Genomic DNA, 26,482 nt, shown 5'->3' with positions numbered 1-26,482 from the left:
AATATAGAATGAAGCAAACAGTTCCCCAGCCCCTTGTTTTCCCTGAACCCTATAGTTCCCAGGGTTCTCTGGGGAGAAAACACGAGGCAATCCAATTACAGGTGGAAATGAGGTGTCATCTGTGTTGAGAGAATATTCGCTCTCAATAATGTTAAATGCTCAACTGATAATGTACATATCTAATATTCTTTCCGGGAATGTCTTGAAAAACAACTGTGTAACAAAAACAGGAGCTAGCTGTGATGCTGCAGCAAAAAAAGGTGAATGCTATTTTAGCCTGTATTAATAGAAACATAGGGCTTGAACAGACAGGCCAAAATAAAACTGCTTCGGGTCACTTTGGAGGTATGCTGTTTAAATGACACACGCATCTTAAGAGGCCAGAAGCTGCACCAAAGCTGCGCTTCAGTCTTTAGGACTGAAGCATGGCTTTGGCATGGCTTCTGGCCTCTTAGGATGCATGCATCATTTCAATAGCATACGTCCAAAGTGACCCGCAGCAGCTTTATTTTGGCCTGTCTGTTTGGGCCCATAGTTTCCAAGCTGAGGGAAGTATATTCTGCTTGGTCAGACCTCATTTGGAGTACTGCATCCCATTCTGGGTGCCTTGTTTCAAGGATATAGACATCAGGGCAGATTCAGAGAAGAGCAACAAGGATTATAAGAGGTATGGAGAATAAAACATGTGAAGAAGGGTTGAAGGAGTTGGGTATGTTCACTTTGGTGAAGGGAAGACTGAGGGGGTGACATGATTTCATTCTTTAAATACCTCAACAGCTGTCACAGATAGGAGGAAGCAGGCCTGTTTTCGGCTGTCCCCAGTGGGTAGGACCAGATCTATTGGTCTAAAGTTACAGGAGAGTAGATTTCAGTTGAACATTACACAGTAAGGGCAGTTTGGGAATAGAATCAATTTCCTTTAGAGAGTAGGGGATACTTTAGCTGGAGAACCTGCACTGAACAGGGGGTTAGACTAGGTGGGCCATGAGGCTCCTTCCAACACTATGATTCTATGACATCCCAAGTACTTGAGAACTGAGCCTTATTTATAACTTCTCGTTATGTGCCTTCAATTTGATTCTGACTTATAGCACCCTAGGATTTTCTCAGCAACATTTATTACGAGGAGGTTTGCCATTGCCTTCCACAAAGGCTGAGAGAATGTAAGTGGCCCAAGGTCACCCAGTGCATTTTCATAGCTGAACAGAGAATCAGCACTCAAACTACTACAACATGCTGACTCCTTTATATAGAACTACGCTGCTCATTTTCTTCTTTATGCACCAAATGAGTATTTGGTACATTAAGTCAAAGCAAAGGTGCTCTCTGTCATAAAAAAACCCCACCAAGTTGTAAAGAGGTCACATATTTCAGTGCCAATTCAGCTGTCCCATACCTAGCGTGCATTCTGTATTAATTGCTGTTATTATTGCTAAAAAAAAAAAAAAACCAACCCCAAACCTGTCTAGTCCTTTTATAAAAAGACCTAACAAACCTCCAAAACAGAAGGAGAGAGAGAACTACACTTCAAAATCTGATGTTTGTTTTCCTGGTTTGGCATTTGATGTCATGCACATTCCATCTTACAGTCAAGTGTTTTTAAAAGATTATGTGGAGATAGCTGGAGGCTGATGACATGACAGGAAGCCCAAAGAGGTTTCCTCTTTCTCCCAGTGAGATACAAGGTAGGCACACCCTGTTGGGCAGCATTCCACAACTAGCTGCTCTTCATTCCACCAGCAAGTACTTCATCTGCTATTGGGAATCAAGTGACTGCAGTTCACAGCCAGTCCCTTTCCACTCAGTCCATTCCTTCCTCACTTGCCCATGTTGCTCTTGGCAAAAGGTCAGAGTAACTGTTTGGCCCTTTTAGGGGCTGCACTGGCTTTTGAAAGACTTCTTATTCAATCATGCCACTCCTCCACAAACAACATCTGCCCTGCCCAACTCAAAAATGAAGCAAAAAATCTAACAGTTATGCTCATTTTTAGGCAAAATTTTATCATGCAGCAAACAATTCATGGTGAATTAAGGAGATATCTTTGCACTAAGGTTATGGTACCACCATATTAAAAAGGACTGGAACTGGCTATAATGAACTGCACTTTATATAAGCCACTTACTTTGGGTTTTTGTTTTTGAGAAGCCAGTAGAATAGATTATTACTACTTCCTTTTTGCAGATGGTAACCTGAATCTGATTTGCTCAAATCCCACTCAGTGTAAAGTCAGTTTGAAATTTGATCTCAGGTTTACATCTGACATTAACCACTAGACCCAAATGGTATTAGAGGAAATAAGACTCATTTATAGCTTAGCACTCTCTCATACACTCTCTCATTTCTCTCTCTCTCTGTATATGTGTGTGTGTATTTCACAATACAGGATACAAACATGATTTGTACACCTACTATTTTTTGGTGTATCACATAGCCAGATGCTGCATAACTTCTTCCTAATGAATCAAATGGCTATTTTTGTCACTGAAACCATTTGCTTCAATCAGGAAATATCTCTGATATATATGCACATGAATAGGTTTTACATGTTTGCAATAATGATGTACGTTAATGCTCAAATTAAGACAGCAAAAGCTGGATATGACGCAGACTATTTTCACCCCAATGTGTGGCTATAAATCAATTGTAAGGTATCTTTCAATGCTAAATCCTGTAATTTTACTCTTGGATTATATCCCCTAGAATCCCACAGCCAGCACATCTTGGCCATGCTGATTAGGATATTCCAGAACTAATACAAAAGTAAATTTTTTCAAGCTCTTTCTTGAAAACGATGTGCTGTGACATGCTAATGGCAGCTTATGGGTGTTTATAAAGAGGTCAGTCCCAATGTGTTCAATGGGCCTTACTTTCAGGTACGTGTACATATGATTGTAGCCTAGGTGGCCATTCATGCTTGATATATCAGAGCATGTTGCTGTAACCTTCATGGCAATAACTGTTCTCTAGGTTCTTACCCAAATAAATTTTCCTTATAAAGCTGAATTCCTGTTACAGCAGAAAACCAATCTGAACTATGGTACGTCAATGTATTTTTAACTACTCCCACTTTAGATCACGTAAAATTGCTGTGATAAGTTTGCCACACAAAATTGCTGTGATAAATTTCAACTGTCGTTTTTGTAATCATCTTTATAAAAATGATTCATCTCTCTCAGAAATCAGCACCTACTGCAGTTGTTTTCCAGAGCTTAATACAATTCCACCCACTCTGCCATGTACAAAGGTAGGACTCATCAAATATACTGAAGTGCCAACTAGCAACACTTTGGATTTCCAACTACAGGAGGAGAGGTTGAAATCCAAGCCATTTATAAAGGCACGTGGCTTTAGTTTTGTTACAGTTACAATATTGGAAGCATTCTATTTCATATGTCCTCTCAGTTAGCAGAAGACTAATTCCTAGTAAGCTGCTATTGTAAGAGGAATCTTAAATCAGCTGCTATGGAGCCTCCATTTCATTGCACAATTTGCTTACCTAAACAAACAACTATTTACCATGGAATTAGGAGAGTGTTGAAAATATCGCCCTCTAATTCTCTAGCTTCAAATACTATGCTCAGTGCTTCCATTTCCAAAAAATCTGGAATTCTGCAGATTTTAAAGAGTACAACAAGGCAGGCAACTTCCATATTAGAACCAATAAAAAACAAATACAAATACAAAACAATTACAAAATACAATACAATAAAATAAAATACAAAGAAACCCTCTGGCCTTGGGATGAGGGTAGGAATGCTGAGTCTCCCAACACTCCCTTTATATGTCTATGGAATGGGCAAGAGAGAAGGGGTTTTCAAATATAGGAGGGAGAAGAGATTAGGAAAGTATAAAAAGAAAAATATCAAAGGTTGCGGGGCGGGGGGGGGGGGGAGGAAATAAAGGAAAGGAAATTTGAAAATGGCATTTGAGATGTAAATCTTTTGGCCATAATACCTGCCTTTCAGAGCTAGTGGGAGGGACACCTCAATATAGAACGTACTCTGCCACTAAAAGAGAAACAAATTAAACAAATTAATTAAGCCATAAACCAAAATATTAAACAAACTACATAACAAATGAGCAAAAATAACAATGGGGTAAGTTTTAAAATATACCACCATAACAGGGCATGTAAGTTGATTAAAGTTACAGTGAAACAGAACTAAAACTCAAGACAGAAGGAACTAGTGAAAAATCTCCTGAAGAGAGTTCACAACCTGGTGCACCTACCAACAATACTTATTCATGTGCTCCCACCGAATGCACCTCCAAACAGGACAGAATGCAAGACGGGGGTTCAGTTATGGGAAGAAGCTATCTTTCCAATTAATATGAACAAATATAATATGGAATAAACCTGTTAAACACACCTCTTCTCCCATATTAATATGCACATAAAATGAAAACAAAGATCATCCCAACATCTATAAACATGGCATGTTTTCCCTTGTGCAACACATTTGTGAACTTTACAATTGACTTTCCCACTGTTACTATTCAGATGCATCTAATTTTCAGTCTTCATACTCCATCACAGGTACCAAAGTATGGCACCACTTTAATTCCATTATATTCCAACCAGCATGAACATGAAGAGTTTAGTCTAATTGAACCAAAAAGGATACATCTAATTCACTCTAGAATGATAAAAAGCAAAAAAAGACAGTTTCAGAAAGAGCGCAGGACAGATATTATTTCACTTCACAAACAATTATTTAAGTTCATCTATATACCATTTTTCAGCTTGAGAGAGCACACCATTTACCATACATCATTTGCAATGGTTTTCAGGACAGCTCTTTGTTATAAAGCAAGCCCATTGGATAATCACAGTCTGTTTGTTTACTATGCCTACTATTATGATGAGGATAAATTATGAAGAGATGTGAAGCCTCCAATGAAATCATATTGAGTGCTTCTCATTTGGTTTGGTTGATGATATCATCAGCTACTGCTTGCAAGTTTTGATGGTTGCTTGTCTTCACTTCTCTGGGTTTTCCTGGGCCTGGCAGCTCTTCTGATATCTGAGCTGGAATAACCATTAACCTGTAGAGCCCAGATGGTTATTCCAGCTCAGACATCAGAAGGGCTGCCAGGCCCAGGAAAACCCAGAGAAGTGAAGACAAGCAGCCACCCAAAGGGAAGGTACTTTTACCATACATCAAAGGAGTCACAGAGGAAGCACAACCTTCAAATGGTTTACAAACCAACGAAGAAAATCCAGCAAATGCTTTGCTCAGCCAAGGACCATAATTTGGGACAATGGTGCTCAATACATTTATGTTGGCCTGTTACATAGCAATGCAAAAAGTAGCCATGTGAAGTGCACTGGGCCACTATGTGCAGGGACTATCATGGTCAAACAGACATATGAGAATTTGGGAAATTGTTACCATGTAAAGAGGCACCATATGTATTTTTATCTGAAAATCTGCATGCCTTATTTCAAGAACCTTCTTATTACACTTGCTTTTGGCTGGTTTGTGGTTATAGCACATTCAGCAGGTGTCACATGTCTATTTCTGAAACAATCATCGGTAAAAATAAGTAGTCAACAAATAACAATGTCCCATTGCAAGGGCTGGCTCTGCGCAGAACTGCTAGATATTTACTGGTAAAAACCACAAACATGGAAGCAATTTTCTATGCTAAATTAACACATCATATATGGCAGTGACCCAAGTAACCGAGGAGAGAAGAACAAACTCTTAAGAAATGAACATGTGCTTTCTACTAGGGTAACACTTTGTCATCTTGGTATTTTTAGTTTCAAGCATTCTTTCAAAGTGCTATACATATTTACCTAACAACATTCACAAAGCTTACACTCATATATAGAACTTCCCCAGGTGTCCCAATGGAAGCATCTGAAAATTAGGAGAGAGTTACCTTTACTTTCTCAACTTTTTCTCAGATTGCCCCTCATTTTCAAGGCAGCTATAAATTCAGAATTCCATATGCATGCAGTGATATATATATTTGTTTAAACAGGAACCCATTAACCTGTGCATGGAAGCAAGATCATTGTGTGTAATGTTAGAAACAATTATAAAATGATCTATGTTAAATGCTCAGATGGCCCATATATATATACATACATACACACACACACACACACACACACACACACAGTGCGCCCACGTCATACGCGGGCGTGCCTTACGCGGCTTGAGCATACGCGCTCAAGCCACGGGGCCCGTTGCGCCCCGTGCGCCGCTGCGTCGCCGTGCACAAGCCCCATTGTTTACAATGGGGCTTGAGCATAGGCGGAATTCGCCTTACGCGGAGGGATCTGGAACAGATCCCCGCGTAAGGCGAGGGCCCACTGTATATATGGGCCATCTGAGCATTTAACATAGAACATTTTATAATTGTTTCTAACATTACACACAATGATCTTGCTTCCATGCACAGGTTAATGGGTTCCTGTTTAAACAAGAGTGTACTGTGTTTGGTGACTTGTTCTAGGACTCTGCATTTAAAGCCTAAAGCTCCATGCATTTTCTCAGGCCCTGTACAGACCAGCACTTTTGGCCAGCTGGGGGGTGGAGTCGGGGCGTAGAGTCTCCAAGACACATGCCCTAGCTCTGCCCAGGGTGCCATGATTCCATGCGCTGCTCCACACAGTGCATGGCATCATGGCACTACTCCGGCGCTGCATCCATATGATGCAGCGCTCAATGAGTGCTGTATAGCCATGGCACTGCTGCTATTGCGCCCTTTCCAGGACACAAAAGGAGCCACTTTTTGCAGCTCCTTTTCACCCCCTGGAAAGGCCAGATCGGGGGCATAGCGTGCAGCTGCCGTGGCCCTAATCCAGCTGAAGAAGAGGAGGCTGGAGCCCACCCCTTCAGGGCTGTTTGTACAACCCCTCAGTTAAGATTTTATTCGCAAGGCCTACTGTCTCTATGGAAGTTGTAGGGTGTGTGTGATGGAATACATGTTCCCTTCTTCTGTCAAAAAGAGAAGGAGCACCATCCTAAGCTGACACTGCTGACTATTTATTTAGCACACTCCACTGTTGTCCATAACGATATTTGAATCAGCAGTCCTGGTGTGGATTGGTTTTTCTTTTTATGACTTAATTAAGTAAGGTTGGTGATTTAACCACCGTAGTGTAAACATGAAGACTTCATCCATGTAAAATCTGTTCCTTTCTGTGTCTTGGCTGCATTAGATATAGAAGCATTCTCCCAACAATGAGCATATAGAATTCTTACTTAAATGGTAATCCATGTGAACATGCATTCCAGAACTGATCAGACCACACTGATGCTCAGCTGTACTGGCTTACATCTAATGATGAAAGCAGAGCAACAAAATCATAAACTAAGAAAGAGGCATCCTAATGCGCAACAAAATGTTCACAGTCATCAGTTTCAAAAGGGTTGTGCCCTCCACACACAAAAACGATACTTGTTTATCAATTATACAAAAGTATAATTGTTTTTACCAAAACTTTCTGAAAAAGAGAAGGACTTGTATTTGGCTGGCCGTCATACTTACCACTCTGCTGAAATACTTGTCCAAAACTTCTATAAAATTATGAATCAGTTCATATACAGCCATTTCATTCTGAAATTCAGTTGAAAAAACATCACACAAAAAACAAAAACCAGTGAACATATCTGCAAAAATTTAATTTGCATTTTTATTAACACTTACAGATCTATTTAAAGCTTTTAGAAGGAAAAAACAAGCGGAATCCTTAGAAACAGAGTTGGAAGCCTGCAGCCCTTTACGTACTCCAATGTGTTTGTCCATAACATCTGACTGCTGAATACTGTGGGACTATTCTTGCTTTTCCCCACTCTGGAAATTCTTTCATAATTCAGTTCCCCTGTGCATGCACAAGAGGTCAAGAGAGGATAGAGCTTTGCAATCCAGCAATGCCATAAACTCCCCCCCCCCCCCACTGTCTGCACCCATTAGTTAAGGAGACGGTAGGTGTCCCTAACTCCTTCCTTAGGCTCTAAGATTTGTTGTACTAGAAAAATATGTGCAAAGACTAACACACTGAAAACTAATGTTATCACAAATAATACCATTACAAAAGAAATAGTTGCAAGAGATATGTGGACATTAATGTTTTGGCTCAGGATGAAGTTTGTAGGGTTAGGCTTTTTGAAAACAGATGTCTAGTGATAGAAAGTAACTACCATTGTATTCAAACAGCTAATCCTTAACAAACTGCAGCATCAGCTATTACAGACAAAAGCCTTTTTATTAGATGCATGAGAAAGTGTTTCTCTCTGGTGGAGATGGGTTGTTTTGGTCAAAATATGGAATAGAACAAAAAACTGGAAAGCACATATTCACAGTGAAAGAATGAAAGGAGAGAAAGTCCCACATCACCCCGTGTGATGGTTCAAAAACTTTTATTTCTTAAAAAGCCCAACACATTTCAGTCATTACCAATTGGCCTTCTTCAGGGGGTTAGTCAATTCACAGAGATTTCTGGAGTTGTAGTCTGCACTCTCTATACAAGTAGTCTTCCTGAGCATTAGAAGGTCCACTTTGATAGAGTGCAGACTGCAACTCCAGAAGTTTCTCAGAACTAAATACCCCCCGAAGAAGGCCAATTGATGATAAGGCCAAAACATGTTGAGCTTTTTATTCATAAGACAACAGAAGAATGAAAGTACTGTACATATGCACACAGATAGGTAAGAAGAGAATACATACCTCAGTCTCATTAATTCCAACCACTATGAAAAGAGCAGCATATTGCCTATATACCAGTTTAAAATCTTTGTACTCAATGAAGGAACACTGTAGAAAGACACAAAGGAAAAGTGAAGCATATTCATTGGCCCATGTTACATGTATTTGCTGATACATATCTGCTCATTGAGTAACTGATCTGAAAGTTTACTTTATCACTAGATAAAATATTTTCTCTCCCCTGCCCCGCCCTCCCATGCACAGTAAATTAATTCCTCCCAATGTCAATTTTTCCCTAGTCAGATTCTGATGTGGGAAGAGAACCTGTCTGTGACAAATTGCTGGATGGCGAGGAAAAAGCTAGTGATTGCATAGTAGGTTCATCTGCACATACTTCTCTTGTACTTTAATCACATCCAAGCACACATAAAGACTTCACATTTACATGTAACTGTAGCAGACCCAAGTTTAAAACAAAGATTTGCCACTATCACATGTAGCTTAGCCCTAAAATATTTACACAAGAATAAAAGACATACTTGTTCCTTTGAACGGGAAAGGCAGCGCTTGATTACTTCAGTTTCCAGTGTTGTCCGTTTATGAAGGTCCATGTATTCATAATAACGGGAGAGCCTTGTTTGGCCTTGTTTGTTTACCATCAGAAAAAATTTGATCATGTTCCTTATCTGCTCTAAATATCCTTTCAAGAGTTCAAAACTGAAAAGGAAGAAATCAGAAATTCTAATTATGTGAAAGGATCATAAAATAAACTGTTCTCATGAACTGGCTCTAAGGTTAGGGACAAACATTCTCAGACTAGGATTGTGGTGGTCAGGTGAATAATGCTTATGAATGAAGCTACACAGATCATTCCAACTAACTAGCAAAAAGATGGAAGCTGCTGTCAAAGAATGCCTTGGTCCAGGCCTCAGAGGGAGAGAAGAATGCTGGACATGATCCCCCCCCACCACCATTCCCTTCTCCTTTTGTGTCGTGTCTTTTTAGATTGTAAGCCTGAGGGCAGGGAACTGTCTATTATCCCCTCTGTTGTAAGCCACCCGGATTCCCAGTGACTGGGCGGCATATAAATAAATCCTATCATTATTATTATTAGCTACCAAATTATTGTACTAGCATATAAATTACAGCAGATATTTTCAAACACAGAAGCTTTCCCCATCCTGCAAATTCCACCAAGGATGTTAAGCAGGCATGTGGGAGGAAATCAAGGAGCCAGTGTTACTGCAGAAGAATGATGTTCTGCAGAAAACTGAAAGGCTACAAAATAGAAAGCCCTCCCCCCCCCCTTGCATTAATGTGCCATCAACAATACCATCTACTGAAAGATGTAAAGCAGAAAAAGGTGAAGATGCGTACTTTGAAAATACTTACTGGCAAGCTTTTTAGGTTCATTTACTTGGGCTTACGAAAAGGCCAGGAAGTGTGTGTCATAATACCAAACTACTGTGTTTCTATTACTATACATACTAATCTATAAATCTAAAATTTTATACAAGAAATTGACCCCAAAACCCTGGATCAACTTATACATGTGTCAAGATGGCTATACTGCTTGAAAAAAATGGGAGCAATGGATTTTTGGGCTTTCTCTGCTAGGGGGCTTCCTAAAAGAAACATCCTCCAACTCTCCCCCTGCAGCAGGGAAAGCCCAAAGAGCCACTGTTTCCATAGAGGGGTGATTGGGTGCTTCTGTTACAGGAGGCTTCCCTAGAATGGACTATGGCAAGAGCTTAGAGCTTTAAAGCCCCCTGTTCCCTGTCAAGACTACTAGCCAAAAACACTGCTGGCACAACTTGGCCCTGCTGATCTAAATAAGAGGCTTTGTTTTCTCCTCTCCATTTACTAAACTGGTTGTGAGGGATAAGGACGCAGGTGAAACTGGTGGGTGAGGAGAGGAGGAGAAGGAAGAAGAGAGCAATAATGAGACCAACCCAAACAAGGGACCAACCCAAGCAGCCACTGCAACATCGAGACAGGAGTTGATTCCTCGCGCGCACACACACTGTCTGAGCCCTCATTTGAGGAGAAAAGGAGTAGCTTCTTGGGACTGCAAAGCTGTCTTAATAAAGTTGGGTGATGTGGAGAGAAGAAGGAATTGTGCTCTCTCTCTCTCTCTCTCTGTGTGTTTGTGTGTGTCCATGCCCCTCCTAGTCCCCACTAGCATGCTCTCATTCTCTCCCTGCTTGCTAACCTTTCTCTTGGACAAAACGTCATGCTCATAGAGTGGTATATTATTAGGATTCACAGTGAAGTGTCCTCCTTGATGTCATGTCCACTGCTACATAAACAAACCATCAGAGAAGTTCTTTGCTATCTTCTTCCTCCCCCCCACCCCAATTATCCCTCACAACCAGTTTAGCAAATGGAAAGGAGAAAACCAAGGGGCTTGGAAGGAGTGTAGTGTGGGTGGTAAGGCTGAGGCTGTGTGTGTGGCACAACACAGAAGCGGCATAAAAGAGGCAGATGGGGAAGGAGGCAGAGTGTACAGTATGCAGTTGGTCCTCCATATCCACGTATTCTGCATCCATAGATTTAACCATCCAGAACAGCTTGAAAATATGAAAAAATACATTCCAAAAAGCAAACCTTCATTTTGCCACTTTTATATAAGGGACTTCACTTTTTGTATATAATGGGACTTGAGCACCCACAGATTTTGGTATCCATAGGGGGTCCTAGAACCAAACCCCAGCAGATACCAAGGGCCCACTCTATTAAGCATTGGAACAAACAACTTAGGAACCGTCTCCTTCTCTGAGTGGCAGAAGGTGAGGACCTCCTTTACTCTCTCCAGCAGCCTTGACATGCCTAGGAAGGAAAATGGTGGTGGTGACAGCAGTGTTCCCTGCCACAGTGGGCAGAGTAGGGGGATTGGTGCTTCATTTAGGTTTCCAACTAATCCACAGGTAATATCAAAATCAGTAATTTTGGCCCAAAAAACCTGCCACTGACTTATATATGAGGTCGACTTAGAAAGGAATATATATGGTAATTTTTAACACCATAAAGGTAAGAGGGAGAACTGGAACTATTCTGTCACAAGTGTCTATGATGCTGCTCAAATATAATTAACTATTAATTATCACACAATCTAATCCTCACCTAGTGATGGATCTTGCTGGGCCATTTTGGGAAAGTTTATATTTAGTTTAACTTACTGCGCAGATTGTTGTAAAGAAAATGAAATAAACCTTTTCATATCATACTGAGCTTCTGGAAGGAAGAGTGGGATTCAAATCTAACAAATAAATCAGTGGTTCCTAAACTTTTCTATGCCCCACACCTCTTGGAAATGTTTGATTAATGTTTGCACCCCTTACAAAAGTAGTATCACATTGTTAGATGAAGAATTAATTTCTAATTTTTGAAACACAAATTGAACCACATACAATATTGCAGGTGAACAAATTGAACTTAAAAATAAGCTTTTAACTCAATGCATAAAATGCAAATCCAAACTTGGAAATTAGATTCTAATTTATACAGAAAAAAATGAGCAATGACTCATGACTCGTCACTCAGAGACATAAGCTGCTCTTTGTTGCATCCCCTGAAACTCCAGGCTGGGAACCCCTGAAATGAATTAAACAAAACAAATAAGGATAAAAAAAAAAACTGTGAGAGATGAGATCAAAGATTCTACTCATATTAGTGGCTTGGTGACGATACCACAACTAGGACAAAAGCTCAGTAACACTTTCCTATCTGTGTTTCCCAACAACTAGCACTCAGAATGTATCTTCAAACAATGCCTACTTAAACTATATAATTTGCTTCTTTAAGATGTACCGCATTTTCTGGCGTATAAGACGACTCCCAACTTTTCTTATTAAAATATAGTTTTGGATATACTCGCCGTATAAGACTACCCCTCTTCCAAATCCAAGGAGGGAGCAGGCCAGCGGCGATCGCACCGGCCGTGGAGCTCCCTCGCGGCCTCTGCGGAGGCCTGGGCCTGGGAAGGTAGGAGCAAGCCGGGCTTAACCCGGCGTGTAAGACAACCCCCAACTTTGAAGATTTTCATGGGTTAAAAAGTCATCTTATATGCCAGAATATACGGTAATTTTAACAGCTATTTTTCCCCAGTTTAAATATATACACAATGCATAATATAATTAAATGCATTAAATAATACACACACGTATACAATGTTCCTGTGGTGCTCTCTGGGCTTGAGCAGACAGGTAGGATACAATGGGCTAAACCTGTGATATCCTGCCCCTGGTTTCAACCTGGGCCAATCCCCAGGCTGGTGTGGCGACAGGTGGGTGTTCACACATATGAATGCACACCATTGCCACAAGTACCCCCTTACATGCCACCATCATTGTGTCTTCTCAGAAGGTCTCCACCACAGCTGTGAGGTCAGAAACAGGGCAGCTGGGTACCCTCATATATTCAGGCACCCTCTTTTGACAACAGGGGTTGTGGCAGGGGATTTCTGAGAAGACACTACAGCAGCAGCAAATAAGGTGAGTGCAGGATGTTTAGTGTGGCATTTTCACAAAACTCCACAGAAAATAGCAGGTCTTTTTGAACTGTGCTAAAGCCCCTGGAGATCAGTCCAGGATTGTCAGATTGGCGTCCAGACTGGCCAATCCCAGACTGGAATTACTGGCCTTCACCGTCTGTACAGGATGATACCAGACTGGGGCGGGCATAGGCCTTTTGGTCTGGGGATACAGATCCCTGTCTCTAGGCACAGCCACACATGCAGTTTTACTCGCAGCCAAAAATAAGCAGGAAGAGCCTCCTGTTATTGTTGGAGCAAGCCACTAATTTTAAATTTTAAAGGGTAGTGAAACCCTTGCCTTCCTCTGCCACAAAGGAGGCTTCATCAGATGCATGTTCTCAAGGATGAAGTTAGCTAAGCATGGAACTATCTAAGGGCAAATTTCTTAACAGAGCTATTAAATAATTATGAGGCATTCTATCTAAATTGTAAAATCATCTGTCTGCCACCCAGTTGCTATCTTGGTATGAGTGATGACATGGTGCAGATTGAGCCAGTCCCTGGCTGAGTCCAAGCATGTTAGATACAAGGATGTTCTCACACCTTTTCTCTTTAGATAGTTCTTCAAATAGCAATCATAATATCACCATCTGCAACGAGGGTTGCCATATCCCGCCTGTGGGCGGGACTTTCCCGGTTTTGGGTGGGTCCGCACGGTCCCGCCCCGGGTTGCCCCCGCCCCCGGGATTTCCCCCGCCCCCGGGCTTCATTGCAAAGTCTGCAACAGCGGTGGCGGGGGAAAGAGAGAGGCCTGTGTAGGCCTCTCACCTTTGGCGGGGGGTCTTCCCTCCCCTCTGGCTCTGCCGGAGCCAAGGGAGGGAAAGAAGCCTCGCCGAGGCCAGACTTCTTTTCCTGCCTGGGCTCCGCCGCTGAGAACAGAGCCCAGGCGGGGAAAGAAAGCCTCCCTGAGGGAGGATTCCTTCCCCGCCTGGCCCCCCTCCCCTCCTGACAGGCCGGGCCCCCTCCGCATTTATATTAACATTTTTTTAAAAATCACCTATTTTTCCGCGCGTCCTCCATTTTAAAAAAAGTGTCCTACATTTTAAAATTTTGTCCTACATCTGTCCCGGTTTGGAGGTCCTGACTTATGGCAACCCTATCTGCAACGTATAGTCCAGTTATGTGAGTAAGACACCCAATTATGTCAGGAAGTTAGTAAAAAGGAACACTCCTTTACGTACTCTTTTTACATGAGTAATGTCTGTGAAACTCAATCTTTAGTCAGAAAATTTAATTTCATCAAGATTCACTTATAGGATAGTAGCTCCACCCATGTTAAAGCATTAATTACAAATGGCTGCTTCATATTTTATAAAGGCCTTTCTCAGAGACAACAGAATTGTATTTAGCTTTTAGACATACCTTGATCAATTCTTCCAAGAAGCTCTATATATATGTCATGTAGGTAAACATGAAAAATCGTGATTGTAAGTATCATGTGGTTTATGCTGTAATAAATGTTTGTAATAAATAAACCTTGTAATAAATGCTCAACATAGTATAAGACTTCAATTTTCATTCACCTTTCCAGTGTTTCTCAGAGCACTGGAGGTCCTCTTTCCACACAAGCTTGCAATAGCTTTAACCCCATCTCAAGAGAACTCTTTAAATCCCACAAAATGGTTTGTGGTCATTGTTAGCAGCTTCAGTTATGGCACCTCTGTGAAGAGACAGAATAGTTACTGAAAGGTGAGGGCATTCCAGAGGCTTAGAGAAAGAGCACAAAATAAATGTAAACACTATTTTAAATGTGGAGCTCTTAAAGCACTTCTTCTGTAGTCATTTTTAACAACATTAGATAATGGCCACCATTTTCCTGACATGGGACCCAAGGCAGCTTTCAAAAAGGACAAAATGTCAAAGTCTGATTACTCAAAATTCAACAGCTATTTAAAAAGGGATTCCCTAACTGCTAAATTTGCAAGCTTACATTTTTCTTTATTAAGAATGGATGGATCAAGCAAAACTATCAACTCTTGATTCCATATTCACAACCATACTGCAGATTAAAAGTTGAGACAGACAGAGGCTGGATGGCCTAACACAGGGGTAGGCAACCTTTTTAAGCTGGGGGCCGGGTTGGTGTCCCCCAGACAACCGAGGGGGAGCAAAATAATAAATAATTAAATAATATAGGACAACATTTTCAAATGTAGGACACATTTTTTAAAATGGAGGACATGTGAAAAAATTGGATGATTTTTTTAAAATGTTAATATAAATGCATCTTTCTTAGGCATTATCAAAATGGAGGACATTTGGGCATTATTCCTAGACAGATGGCAGAAATGGACTTCCCTTTCTGGCCAACCCCCCCTCCCCCCATTCCAAACAGCACATTTCAGCATTGAACATGGCGTTACTTAACATGGCAATCTCTTGCATATTTCAGAGGCTTATTGCATAACCAAATTCTTTGGGTTTCACACTGAACATGGGTTCACATGGCTATGCATATTGAACATGCCAAGGTGGTTTCACAGTTCTTGCACCAAGTGTACTTCTCAGAAGTGTGTACTTGGTCAAGGGACTTTGGTTTTTCTTCATTGCGCATGGGTTTGTAAAAATCAGAGCAATTTACATTGGCCTTGCCTCAGAGGCTTTCTGATATCAATATCACCATTAAAGAACCAAAAACACACAGAAAAGGCACTTTGGAAAGTCACACTCTCTTGGCTTCAGAAACAGTGTGTGCATGCCTCTCAAGCTGACTCATATCATCATCATCATCATCATCATCATCATCATCATCATCATCATCACACTATCACTGTCAAAACAAGGGAGACTTGTTAGCATTAAAAAGCACCCAAAACACACTTTGGAAGGTGACACTCTCTCGGCTTAAGAAACAGTGCCTGCATGCCTCTCAAGCTGACTCATATCATCATCATCATCACCACCACCACCACACTATCACTGTCAAAACTTGTTAGCATTAAAAGCACCCAAAATAAAAATTTAAAAAACCTTGAGGCCTCTGGCCACTCACCATCTCTTCCTCCTCCTCTTCCTCCTCCTCCTTATTCTCCTTCTGCTCCCCCTCCTCCTCTTCCTCCTCCTCCTTCTGCTCCCCCTCCTCTTCCTCCTCCTGCTCCCCCTCCTCCTCTTCTTTCTTCTCCTCCTCCCCCTCCTCCTTCTTCTCCTCTCCCCTCCTCCATGCGCCGCACGGCCTGGGGGCGGGGTGGAGGAGGCAGAGGAGAAGGAGGTGGGCGGCGCGGGCCCGTGCGGGGAGGCAGGGAGGGTGGCGCGGGGCTTCCCCCTTTGCCTCCTCTGCCTCAGGCCGCGCGGCCCTCCTCTTCCTCCTCTGCGCGGTGGAGGAGGAGGAGGGCAGCGTGGTCAAGCAGCCCAGGAGGAGGAAGAGGCGGCAGCGGCGGCAGGACCGGGCCGGGGCTGGTCCTGCTGCCTCCGCGGGCCGGATGTGGCCCGCGGGTTGCTGACCCCTGGCCTAACACAAAGAACACGAAGAATTACTCAATGAATTCATCATAGAATCTTATGAATTGGAAGGAGGCAAAGGGCCATCTAGGACAACCCCTGCCATGCAGGAATACCCAGTTACAGCACTCCTAAAATACAGTGGACCCTTGTTATATGTTGGGGTTTGGTTCCAAGATCCCCCGTGGATAACAAAATCCGTGGATGCTCACATCCCATTAAATATAATGACATGGCAAAATGGTGTCCCTTATAAAAAATGGAAAATCAATGTTTGATATGTGAAATTTATACGTTTTTTAACATTTTCAAACCGTGGATGCTTGAATCTGTGTATAAAAAATCTGTGTATAAGAAGGGCCGAATGTATTCCCATCCAACCTCTGTTTAAACATCTCCAGAGAAGGAGACTCTAACACCCTCTGTTCCATGACTGAACTTACTGTCAATAAGCTCTTCCTAATATTTAGGTGGAATCCCTTTTTTTGTTCTTTGAATCTAATAGTTCAAGTTACATTTTCTACATAACAAAAGGTATTTAAAGAGGGACACTATCACGTCATCTCTCAAGTTTTCTCCAAGCTATACATACCCAACACACTACATCGTGCCTCATAAGGCTTGCATTCCAGACCTCAGACCATTTTGGTTGCCCTTTTCTCGACACACACCAGCTTGTCAATAACCTTCTTGTTGTGTCATCTGGACACAGTATTCTAGTGAAGTCTGACCAAAGTAGAATAGAGTAGCACTACAGTTCCCTCTGTTTTGGATATTATACTCCTGTTGATGCAGCCCAGAACTGCATTAGCTGTTTTAGTTAACACATCACACTGCTGACTCATGTTTAGCTTAAGGAAGATCAAGTAAGAAAGTGCAAAGGCAGGATTTACTGCTGAGCATAAAGAAAACAAAAATAATGACCATGGAAAATCTATATAAATTCATCCTAGAAAATGAGGAAATTGAAATAGTCAAAGATTTCCCATACCTTGGATCAAACATTGATTAGAATGAGTCTGCTGTCAGGTACTTAGAAAGGGATTAGAAATGGAAAGGGCAGCCATGAAAGAACTAGACAGGACCCTAAACTGTAAAGATACAACTGAGCACTGCAGTTAGAAATGCCAAAGCCACTGTCTTCCCCATCATTATGTACAGATGTGAGTGCTGGACAGTGAAGAAAGCAGATTAAAAAAATCAACTAATCTGAGCCAATCTGGAGAAGAGTGGATAGCCAAAAAAACAACAACAAATAATTGAACAGATTAAGCCTGAACTCTCCCTGGAAGACAAGATGACAAACCAGAGGCTGTTGTATTTTGCTGCATGCGTCCTAAGAGGCCAGAAGCTGCACCAAAGCCACGCTCCAGTCCTAAGGACTGGAGCGCAGTTTTGGCACAGCTTCTGGCATCTTAAGATGCATGTGTGATTTAAACAGCATACCTCCAAAGTGACCCGAAGCAGCTTTATTTTAGCCTGTCTGTTTGTGCCCTAAATCATTATAAAGTTGTTAAACAACACTAGGTTCAGGACAGATCCTTGAAGCACTAGTCAGTACATAATGTTGATGTCTGTCCCAATTTATCATTACAGCTGACACTGGGAAAAATAGAAAGGGCAGAATCTGAAAGTGTTTAGCCCTAAAATACAGGTATATATTCATCACCAGCAAAGTGGCCACAGAGCGTTACATGGACAACATGCTTTTACCCCAGCAATTAGTGGGAAACCATGTCCAAGGCAGAGAGTATTACATTCACATAGCTTTGAGCCTCAACTTGTCCTCTTGAATCAGACACTTAGCAAAGAGTCTCTGAATACTTTCATTGTGGATTTTACTGTTACAGCTATTCATTAGATTTATATCTCTCATCTAGATAATGATCTAACCCTTTTAAACAGCACCAGCACCAAATTGCAACATCCTATGGAAATGGATTATTAGTTAATTATGTGTTGAGTAATTACTTACTTTTGTTTGTTTTAAACCGGCTACCTATTAATTTGAAGTAATTACTGTGTTGCTAATTGACTTTTATACAGATTTTTTTCACTCTTTCTATGCCAAATAAAATTGCAAACTTTTATTTATTATATTATCTTTTCAGTCACATAGAAGAATAATATTTTGTAATATCTGAAAAATGCATGGGGGCAGGGAAGAGACTTCAGTCCTTGCCTACAGTTCTGCAAGTTACATAATGATTTTTAAAAAGTATACAGTAGTGTTTTTGGCATATCCTCTAGTTATGAAATTTCAGGTGGGGAGCAGGCCATTTTAACATAAAAAGCAACACCAGACGCAGAAGAAAGCAAGAGATATAATTAATCCTCCATACTATCAATATCAATTATAGTATAATAATTTATTACAATTAATCCACACTTTAGGATTGTAGAGTACAGTCGCTCCTCTGTTTTCGTGGGGGATCCATTCCAAACTCCCCCACAAAAACAGAAAATGGCCAATATTCAAACCCCATTGGCTTGAATGGCAGGCATCCATAGCCATGCATGCGCCAGAGGCGCCCACCCCATTTTGTCCGCCTTCATTTGTCGTCCGCAAACGGGCGAGAGTCGCAGATTCCAAGTCCACGAAAATGGTGGAACAATTGTATAATACTGTAGTAGAGGTTAATGCAGATACTGGTGAATGTGAAAGTCAACAGTCTGGATGGCTTTTAAAAACAGGGGTGTTCCTTTACAGGCCCCAATCCTCCCAGACTCCCTATAACCATCCCCTCCCTCCAAAGTCAACTGACTCTCCTGGAATCTTCCATGACTAGCAACAGTTCACAAAACACACTCCCACTGCATTGTTTAACATTTAAAAATACAGTGGGGCCTTGGTATCCTCTAGTACAGTGATTCTCAAAGTGGCAGTTCTGCCTCTATGGTGGTGGTGGAAAAATCCAGGGGAGTGGTAAGGGAATAGTTGGTAGTAGGAGGGTGGTGAGGAAAAGAGGGCTTTGGGGCATTTCAATAAAAGTACTGGTGTGCAAGAAAGACAATGAGAACCAACAGTCTTTATGACCATGGTGGGGAGTAGGATTGCATGAAAATTCTCTTTCCAGGGTCCCTTAAAACTACTGTGCAGCCTCACTAATCACTTTGTGTGGTGGTGTCTCCTGCTCTTCACCTGTTGGAACAAGCTCACTCCTTTAGCTGTGTCTTTTACTAGCAGAGGCAGTTGGCTTGGGCACAGGGCACTGTTTCTATGTATTAGAGTGGCACCATTTTAGGACAGACTGATTCATTGCAGTGAGCATGTGGCATTCCCACCTGCTGCTCAACCAGCTGCTCAGTTGTTGCTCCCAAAGTGACTGGGTGCAAAGTGAGCAGCGACCAAGAAGCTAGTCAAGAGTGACCGAGCAGCCTCTCACTCATGCCAGCCTTTGCCAGCATGTGCAAGAGGACTGCTTGGTCACTGCTCAGCCACTTGCTTGGTTGCTGCTTTCTTTGTATCGCCACCTTAGGAGCAGCAATGAAACAACTGGCTGAGCAGTGACCAATAAGACACTCACGCACGCTGGCCTTTGATGCAAGGCTGGCATGGGTGAGACATTTTAGTTGCTGGTCAGGCAGCTGCTTGGACACTGAGCCTGTAGAAAAGGAGTGGCAACCAAGAAGCCTGTCACCCACACTGGCCTTTGCTGCAAGACTGGTATGGGTGTGGCACTTTTCAATTGCTTCTCAGCCAGCTACTTGGTTGTTGCTCCCAAGGTGAGCAGATGCAAAGGGAGTAGTGACCCAGATTGGTTGTTTTTAATTTGTAGACCAGTAGACCTAATATCAAGCAATAGGTATGTGGTAGTGTCCAAGAAAAAAGAGGGCAGTAGCCCAAAAAGGTTTTGGGACTACTGCTTTAAGGTTTGATTCCAGGACCCACTGTGGGTAATAAAATCCAAGAATGTTCAAGCTTCATTATATACAATGGCATAATAAGATGGTGTCCTTTATACAAAATGGCAAATTCAAGGTTTGCTTTTTGGAATTTTTTTAAAAAAATACAAACTGTGGATGTAGAATCCATTGGTACAGAGAGCAAACAATGGCGCGTTACAGACCGCCCTCAAGCGGCCGTTCTTCCGCTGCCGCCATTAGCTGCGGCGGGAAGCCCCAGCGGCCAGACCACGAGGCTTCTGGCCGCAGTGAAAAAGGAGCGCTGAAACAGCGCTCCTTTTTGGTCCCCGGAAGTGGCGCCGCGAGGCGCGCACTCGCGGCGTCACTTCCGTCGCGCCACGTCTGGACACACAGCGTCCACGATGTAAAAATGGCAGCGCCCATGTGGATGGGCGCTGCCATTTAGGATGCGCTCCACGCATGTTGGGAACAGGGCCGGTTAGGAAGGGGCAACCTTCCTAACCCTAGCACGCCCCTTCCTCTAAATGGCAGTCTGTAACTCGCCTGTATCTGCTTTTTCAAAGCCAGGTACGATTCAATTTTAGTTTTGTTTCTTGGCTGCTGGGCAGTCTGTTCAGCCTTAATAGAGTCTCGAAAGCTGTAAACTGCTTCATAGACCCATCAAAGATGCACATTGCTATTTTAAAAGGTTATGCATCTGAGAAAGAAGAGTCAAGTTTACAAAAGCTCATGCTTCCAGCTTCTGTCTTTCAATTAGTCTCAAAGGTGCTATCAGATCCCTTTGCATACTAATTTTCCAAAGTAACACAGCTTTGCCTCTGAATTTAACAAAATAATGGATGATAAGGCAAAAAGTCATTATGGCTATGTATCACTTCCAGTATTAGAGGCACTAGGACCCTCTTTACCAGATTTTAGAGAACCCAGTTGCAGAAGGAGACTATTTAATTCAAAATTCTGCACTTCCTAGCTGTTTAAGCACCATGTGAATAAAATACTGGGCTTAATAGGCCTTTGGTCTTAAATGAGGCTTTTCTTGTGTTCTTAATCTAAAAAAATGTAATTTTGTGACCATAGCAAACAAGTACTGTATACAGCTGTTTTCATTTTGGTGGTTGGCTAAAACACACTTTCAAGTATAAATTCAATAGCAAATCCTTGCTCAACATTGTGTAATAAGGGAATGACTTTTACTCTCATTGGATTAACCATACCTTTGGCATCTGATATCTACAATATCTGATTCAGTTACTGGATTTCATTATGGTACTCATTTTATGCAGTAGAGTGGGCCCTTTGCATTCACAGGGGTACAATTCCAGGCTGCCCCATGGATATGAAAAAATGTGGACAGTCACGACCCATGTTACTTAATGGGTGGCGATGAACCACCATTGAATAATATGGGCTGTGGCGAATTGTGGACACCAGTGTATCAGGCCCACTGTAAAACACACACACACAGAGATGGTATGCTCTAGACCTTTGTTGGGCCGCAACCCCCTTTGGGGAGGAAAGTCCCGCCTGTGGCCACCCTGATAGGTTGGGAGGCTAGGAAGGGGCGGGACTTCCAGCCGCCTACAAGCCCCAGCAGGCTTTGTGGCCGGAAGTCCCGCCCCTTCTCAGCCTCCCAACCAATTAGGGAGGCCACCAGGGGAGAAGGGGCGGGACTTCTGGACGCAAAGGCCTCTGGGGCTTGCAGTCCCGTCCCCTTCTCCCCGTGGTTGCCTGGCAGCTGCGGGGAAAAAAGGAGGACGCAGCCCCGATCGTTCCTTCCTCCCCGCGGCTGTCTGGCAGCCGCGGGAAGGGAGGGAGGAGGAGGAGGCAACCCTCGTCCCTTCCCTGCCTCCCTGTGGCTGTCTGGAGGAGGACCCCCGCTCCCTTCCCTGCCTCCCCGCAGCTGTCTGGCAGCCGTGGGAAGGGAGGGAGGGAGGAGGAGGACCCCCGCCCCTTTCCCTTCCTCTCCGCGGCTGTCTGGCAGCTGCAGGAAGGGAGGGAGAGGAGGCGACCCCGCCCTATCCCCTTCTCCTTGCGATGGCCAGCACTAGCAGGGAGAAGGGAAAGAGGAGGGAGCCCCGCCCCCTCCCCTTTTCCCCACGCGGTGCCTGCGCTAGCGCCGGCACCCGTGGAGAAAAGGGGAGGGGGAGGCAGGGGGGATTCCCAACCTGGCGACCCCCGCAAAGGGATCACGACCCCCGCAAAGGGATCACGACCCCCAGGTTGGGAACCCCTGCTCTAGACAGTGAAATGCGGACAATGAGCCTCATGTAACCCCAACCAGTTTTCATAGGTGCCAAGTCCACACCAAGCCTCCTGGAACCTGCACTCTGATCAAAATGATTAAAGGGCAGGGGGAAATGCCTGTAAAATGATTCAAACCATTATTTGGAGCCATGTTAGACATCAAAAAACCTGAATCCACAAATCAACTTTATGTTTGACTGAGTATCAGCTGGAAAAAGTTCAGAAGTAACTTCTGGATTCCATTTTTTTTACCCCAACCCAGCCATACTTTTCACCCCCTGTGATCCACTCTAGAGTAACAACTTATGGTGATCTAAAGTGGATCATCATCTCTGGTGATGAAATGGCATAGGATGATGAACAGCAGTTAATTGGAATTGTCATTCTTTATTCACTCATTGTAGAGAGGATCAAGACTGCAATGTTTCAAGCTAGTTGCAATGCACGTGTTCTCTGTGTCACATTCCTGACTTTTCCATATTTCATTGAGTATTTTAATATTTAAAATGCAATTATAGTGCTAACCTATCCAGAGTGGACTGGCAAGATGTCACCAAGACTTTTCGGGTACATTGTGCCATTCATTAGTATTTTCGTTTTCACTGTTTATGCTCAAGTGCTTATGACAACAGAACTAGAACTGAGGGGTTTTTTTTGTTTGCTTTTTTGCAGGAACCAGGTCCTGGCTTTGTATCTTCCTCTAATTGTTTACTGTTGTATGTATTCCTTTGTGTGTGTATAGCAAGGGGGTTGGAAAATTCCTTATAAGCCTTCCACTCAAGGCAAATGAGAAGAAATGTTTTGCTCAAGAAAGCTAGATGACAAGTGATGTTCTTTACTGTTTTGGGTGAGCCTGTAACAACAAGTGACTCACAGGTACCTGTTTGACCTTGTCTCTCTGGTTTTTCTCCTTACTAAAGATTGAATAAATTTTCGGAATGGCTGAATAAATTTTGCAGGTGTTTGTTCCTGTTAGAACAACTGGAGCATTACATTGGTGACTGCAGAAGAGGGCATGGCTATCGACTCTACTATGCACAATGGTTTCATGACTGTGGCCTTAAAAACCCAGTTATCTTAATATTTCCTTTGCAATGGAAAGGATTTTTCCCCATGAGACTTACTTATGCTTAAGTGTTTAGAGTGGGAAAGGATACTTTACTATAGTCCTTTTATTTAAAGGAAATCCACCTTTACTTTCAAGTGTTCTCTTTCACTTTTTATGAAAATATAAAATGCTATGCACATAGAAAGAGAGAGAGCACGCAAGCACTTGTCTATCAGGCTGTTCCTTTTAAGAAGCATCTAGCCTGTAAAGATGACTGCGTAGTTTATGAAAGGCCAAAGAACACATGTTCCCTGTAGCTCTAGCTCTGTTTTAAATATCCCCACAATGGAGTTTCCAGAGATGGAGTTTCCAAAGCTTCCCTCGAGGGAACACTCAGAAAGCAATGCCTCTTCATGCACTGAGAGGCTAACCTCGCTTAATTTAATCTCAAACTCATAGTAGTAATTTGATACAAGAAGCTGGCTGCCTGTACTTGTTTCTATTTGCTGCCCTGCTACTTTGGGTGACAGTGTAATAATAACAGCAGTACTGGTAAAATCAGAGTATGCTTCATGCCCTCGGGGAGAAAGAGTGTGCAGTGCATGTGGTGGGGGAAGCAGTCTCCTTGTCCACCCAAGGAGTCAGCTACAGACATGTGAGGAATGCAACTGCAACGCCAAGAATCTTTTGCTGGCATAACCCAGCATCAGGGAAACCATTTCAAGTGAGCTGAAGAAGCAGTAAACAGTAGCTCCCCACTGAAAGACTATAAACTGTGAGAGAAATTACTATTAGCAAGAGGTTTTGGAAGCAGAATGAAGCATAGAAAGTAGACATTTTCAGTTTTTAAAAAACTGACAACCAATGCAAAGAATTGTTTTTAACAGCCCGTCATTTCTTCCGTTTCCCTACTTTTTGGAAGTGCTGGATGATAACTAGCCATACTTAGTGTTCTGCTGGGTAAAATGCCAGTCCCAACATTTAGGACGCGCTGGCAACTTACAGCCTAACAATATACCACTTTCCCTACAAAGGTAACATTTGACTTGGAAGGCCTGCCTCTGCAGGGAAATGCGCCTTGTCATGGATGGACCATTTCCTGGTAGAGGCAAAAATCAAGGCATCTACCCAGATCCCTCCTGGGGGTGGCGGACCTATTAGAATGGTCCACCCTCGAAGGCTGATGGAACCCGAAAGGTTCCAAGAAGCCCTAGAGGGGTATATGGTTGGATGTGACGGCGATTCTGTTGATGCCCTGACAAACACCTGGGACACTGATCTCTCCAGGGCTATACACAGTATTGCTCCCAAGCGTCCTCTCAGGCCTGCTTCCAATAAACAGCCTTGGTATACAGAAGATCTCCGGGCAAGGAAGTGGGTCCTGCGATGACTAGAGCGCAAATGGAGGAGACACCATCACTTAGCCGACAAGGCACTCCTAGCCTCTCTTTTGAAGGACTATGCAGTGGCGATAGACGCAGCAAAGAATTCGTTCTATGCTGCGCGTATCGCGTCCGCGGAGTCGCATCTGGCAGAGCTGTTCAGGGTAGTGAGGGAGCTTACTCAGCTTCCCTCCTCCCTGAGCCCTATTTTGGAACCATCCAAGGCCTGCTGTGACCAATTTAACAACTTCTTCGCGGATAAAACCTCTCGGATAAGAGCTGATCTCGACGCCATTGTTGGGTCAGAAACCAGTACAGAGGTCTCCAGAGCTTCCGTGGACTCAATTGTACTGGATCACTTTGAGTCTGTAAGTACCGAGGATGTGGACAAGATCCTTAGAAGTGTTAGGAGGACAACCTGCTCTCTCGATCCCTGTCCCTCGTGGCTAGCGGCTCAGGGGGGACCGGTTGTAACCACTTTGTTACACTGGGTAATAAATACATCATTCAGGGATGGGCAATTTCCATCCAATTTGAAAACGGCTATAGTAAAACCGTTGTTAAAAAAGCCCTCCCTTGACCCCCTGATGCATAACAATTATCGCCCAGTTTCGCTACTGCCATTTTTAGGGAAGGTGATCGAGAGGGCGGTTGCCATCCAGCTTCAATCGGTCTTGGATGATACTGATTTTCTAGACCCATTTCAAACCGGCTTCCGGGCGGGCTACGGGGTTGAGACTGCCGTGGTCGCCCTGGTTGATGATCTCCATCTGGGCATGGACAGGGGTAGCGTGTCCCTGTTGGTGCTCTTAGACATCTCAACGGCTTTCGATACCATCGACCATGGTATCCTTCTGGAACGCCTGAGGGAGTTAGGAATTGGGGGCACTGCGCTCCAGTGGTTCCATTCCTACCTCTCGGGTCGGTCCCAGATGGTGCAGCTGGGGGACGTGTGCTCCGATAAGAGGGAACTTACATCTGGTGTCCCTCAAGGAGCCATTCTGTCCCCTATGCTATTTAACATTTACATGAAACCGCTGGGAGAGATCATCCGGAGACACGGGGCGCAGTGTTATCAGTACGCTGATGACACCCAAATAGTCTTCTCTGTGTCTCCGACTGATGCAGTGACCAGGGATGGCATCTCTCCTCTAGACGCCTGTCTGGAGTCGGTAATGGGCTGGATGAGGGAAAACAGACTCAGTCTGAATCCAGAGAAAACGGAAGTACTCGTGATAGGTTCCCCTGGCCCGGGGATGGCTGTTTGTCCACCTGTCCTGAACGGGATTACGCTCCCCGTGAAG

At 43.2% G+C, this 26,482-nt stretch overlaps 1 protein-coding gene across 2 annotated transcripts in view; it reads right to left on the bottom strand.

Annotated features, from left to right (window-relative positions):
* The window catches only part of AP4S1 (adaptor related protein complex 4 subunit sigma 1), a 29,794-nt gene that overhangs the window by 1,204 nt on the left and 2,108 nt on the right, over nucleotides 1–26,482 (bottom strand). Inside the window, exons 2-6 of one of the 2 annotated variants that reach the window (XM_089522057.1) lie at nucleotides 14,723–14,859; nucleotides 9,205–9,382; nucleotides 8,687–8,773; nucleotides 7,508–7,576; nucleotides 4,627–4,638 (exon numbers count right to left, since the gene is read on the bottom strand). In XM_089522057.1, coding sequence (XP_089378183.1) covers nucleotides 4,627–4,638; nucleotides 7,508–7,576; nucleotides 8,687–8,773; nucleotides 9,205–9,342 — 306 coding nt within the window. In that variant the 5' untranslated portion in view covers nucleotides 9,343–9,382; nucleotides 14,723–14,859. The remainder of the gene's footprint in view (nucleotides 1–4,626; nucleotides 4,639–7,507; nucleotides 7,577–8,686; nucleotides 8,774–9,204; nucleotides 9,383–14,722; nucleotides 14,860–26,482) is intronic. The other variant, XM_089522060.1, reaches the window with a different exon arrangement.

This window comes from Sceloporus occidentalis, unplaced genomic scaffold (assembly GCF_023333645.1).
Source record: "Sceloporus occidentalis isolate IW3139 unplaced genomic scaffold, rSceOcc1.0.p SCAF_4, whole genome shotgun sequence".
NCBI lineage: Eukaryota > Metazoa > Chordata > Lepidosauria > Squamata > Phrynosomatidae > Sceloporus > Sceloporus occidentalis.
Note: the sequence above shows the minus strand (reverse complement) of the source record. Positions and strands in the feature narration are given on the sequence as shown.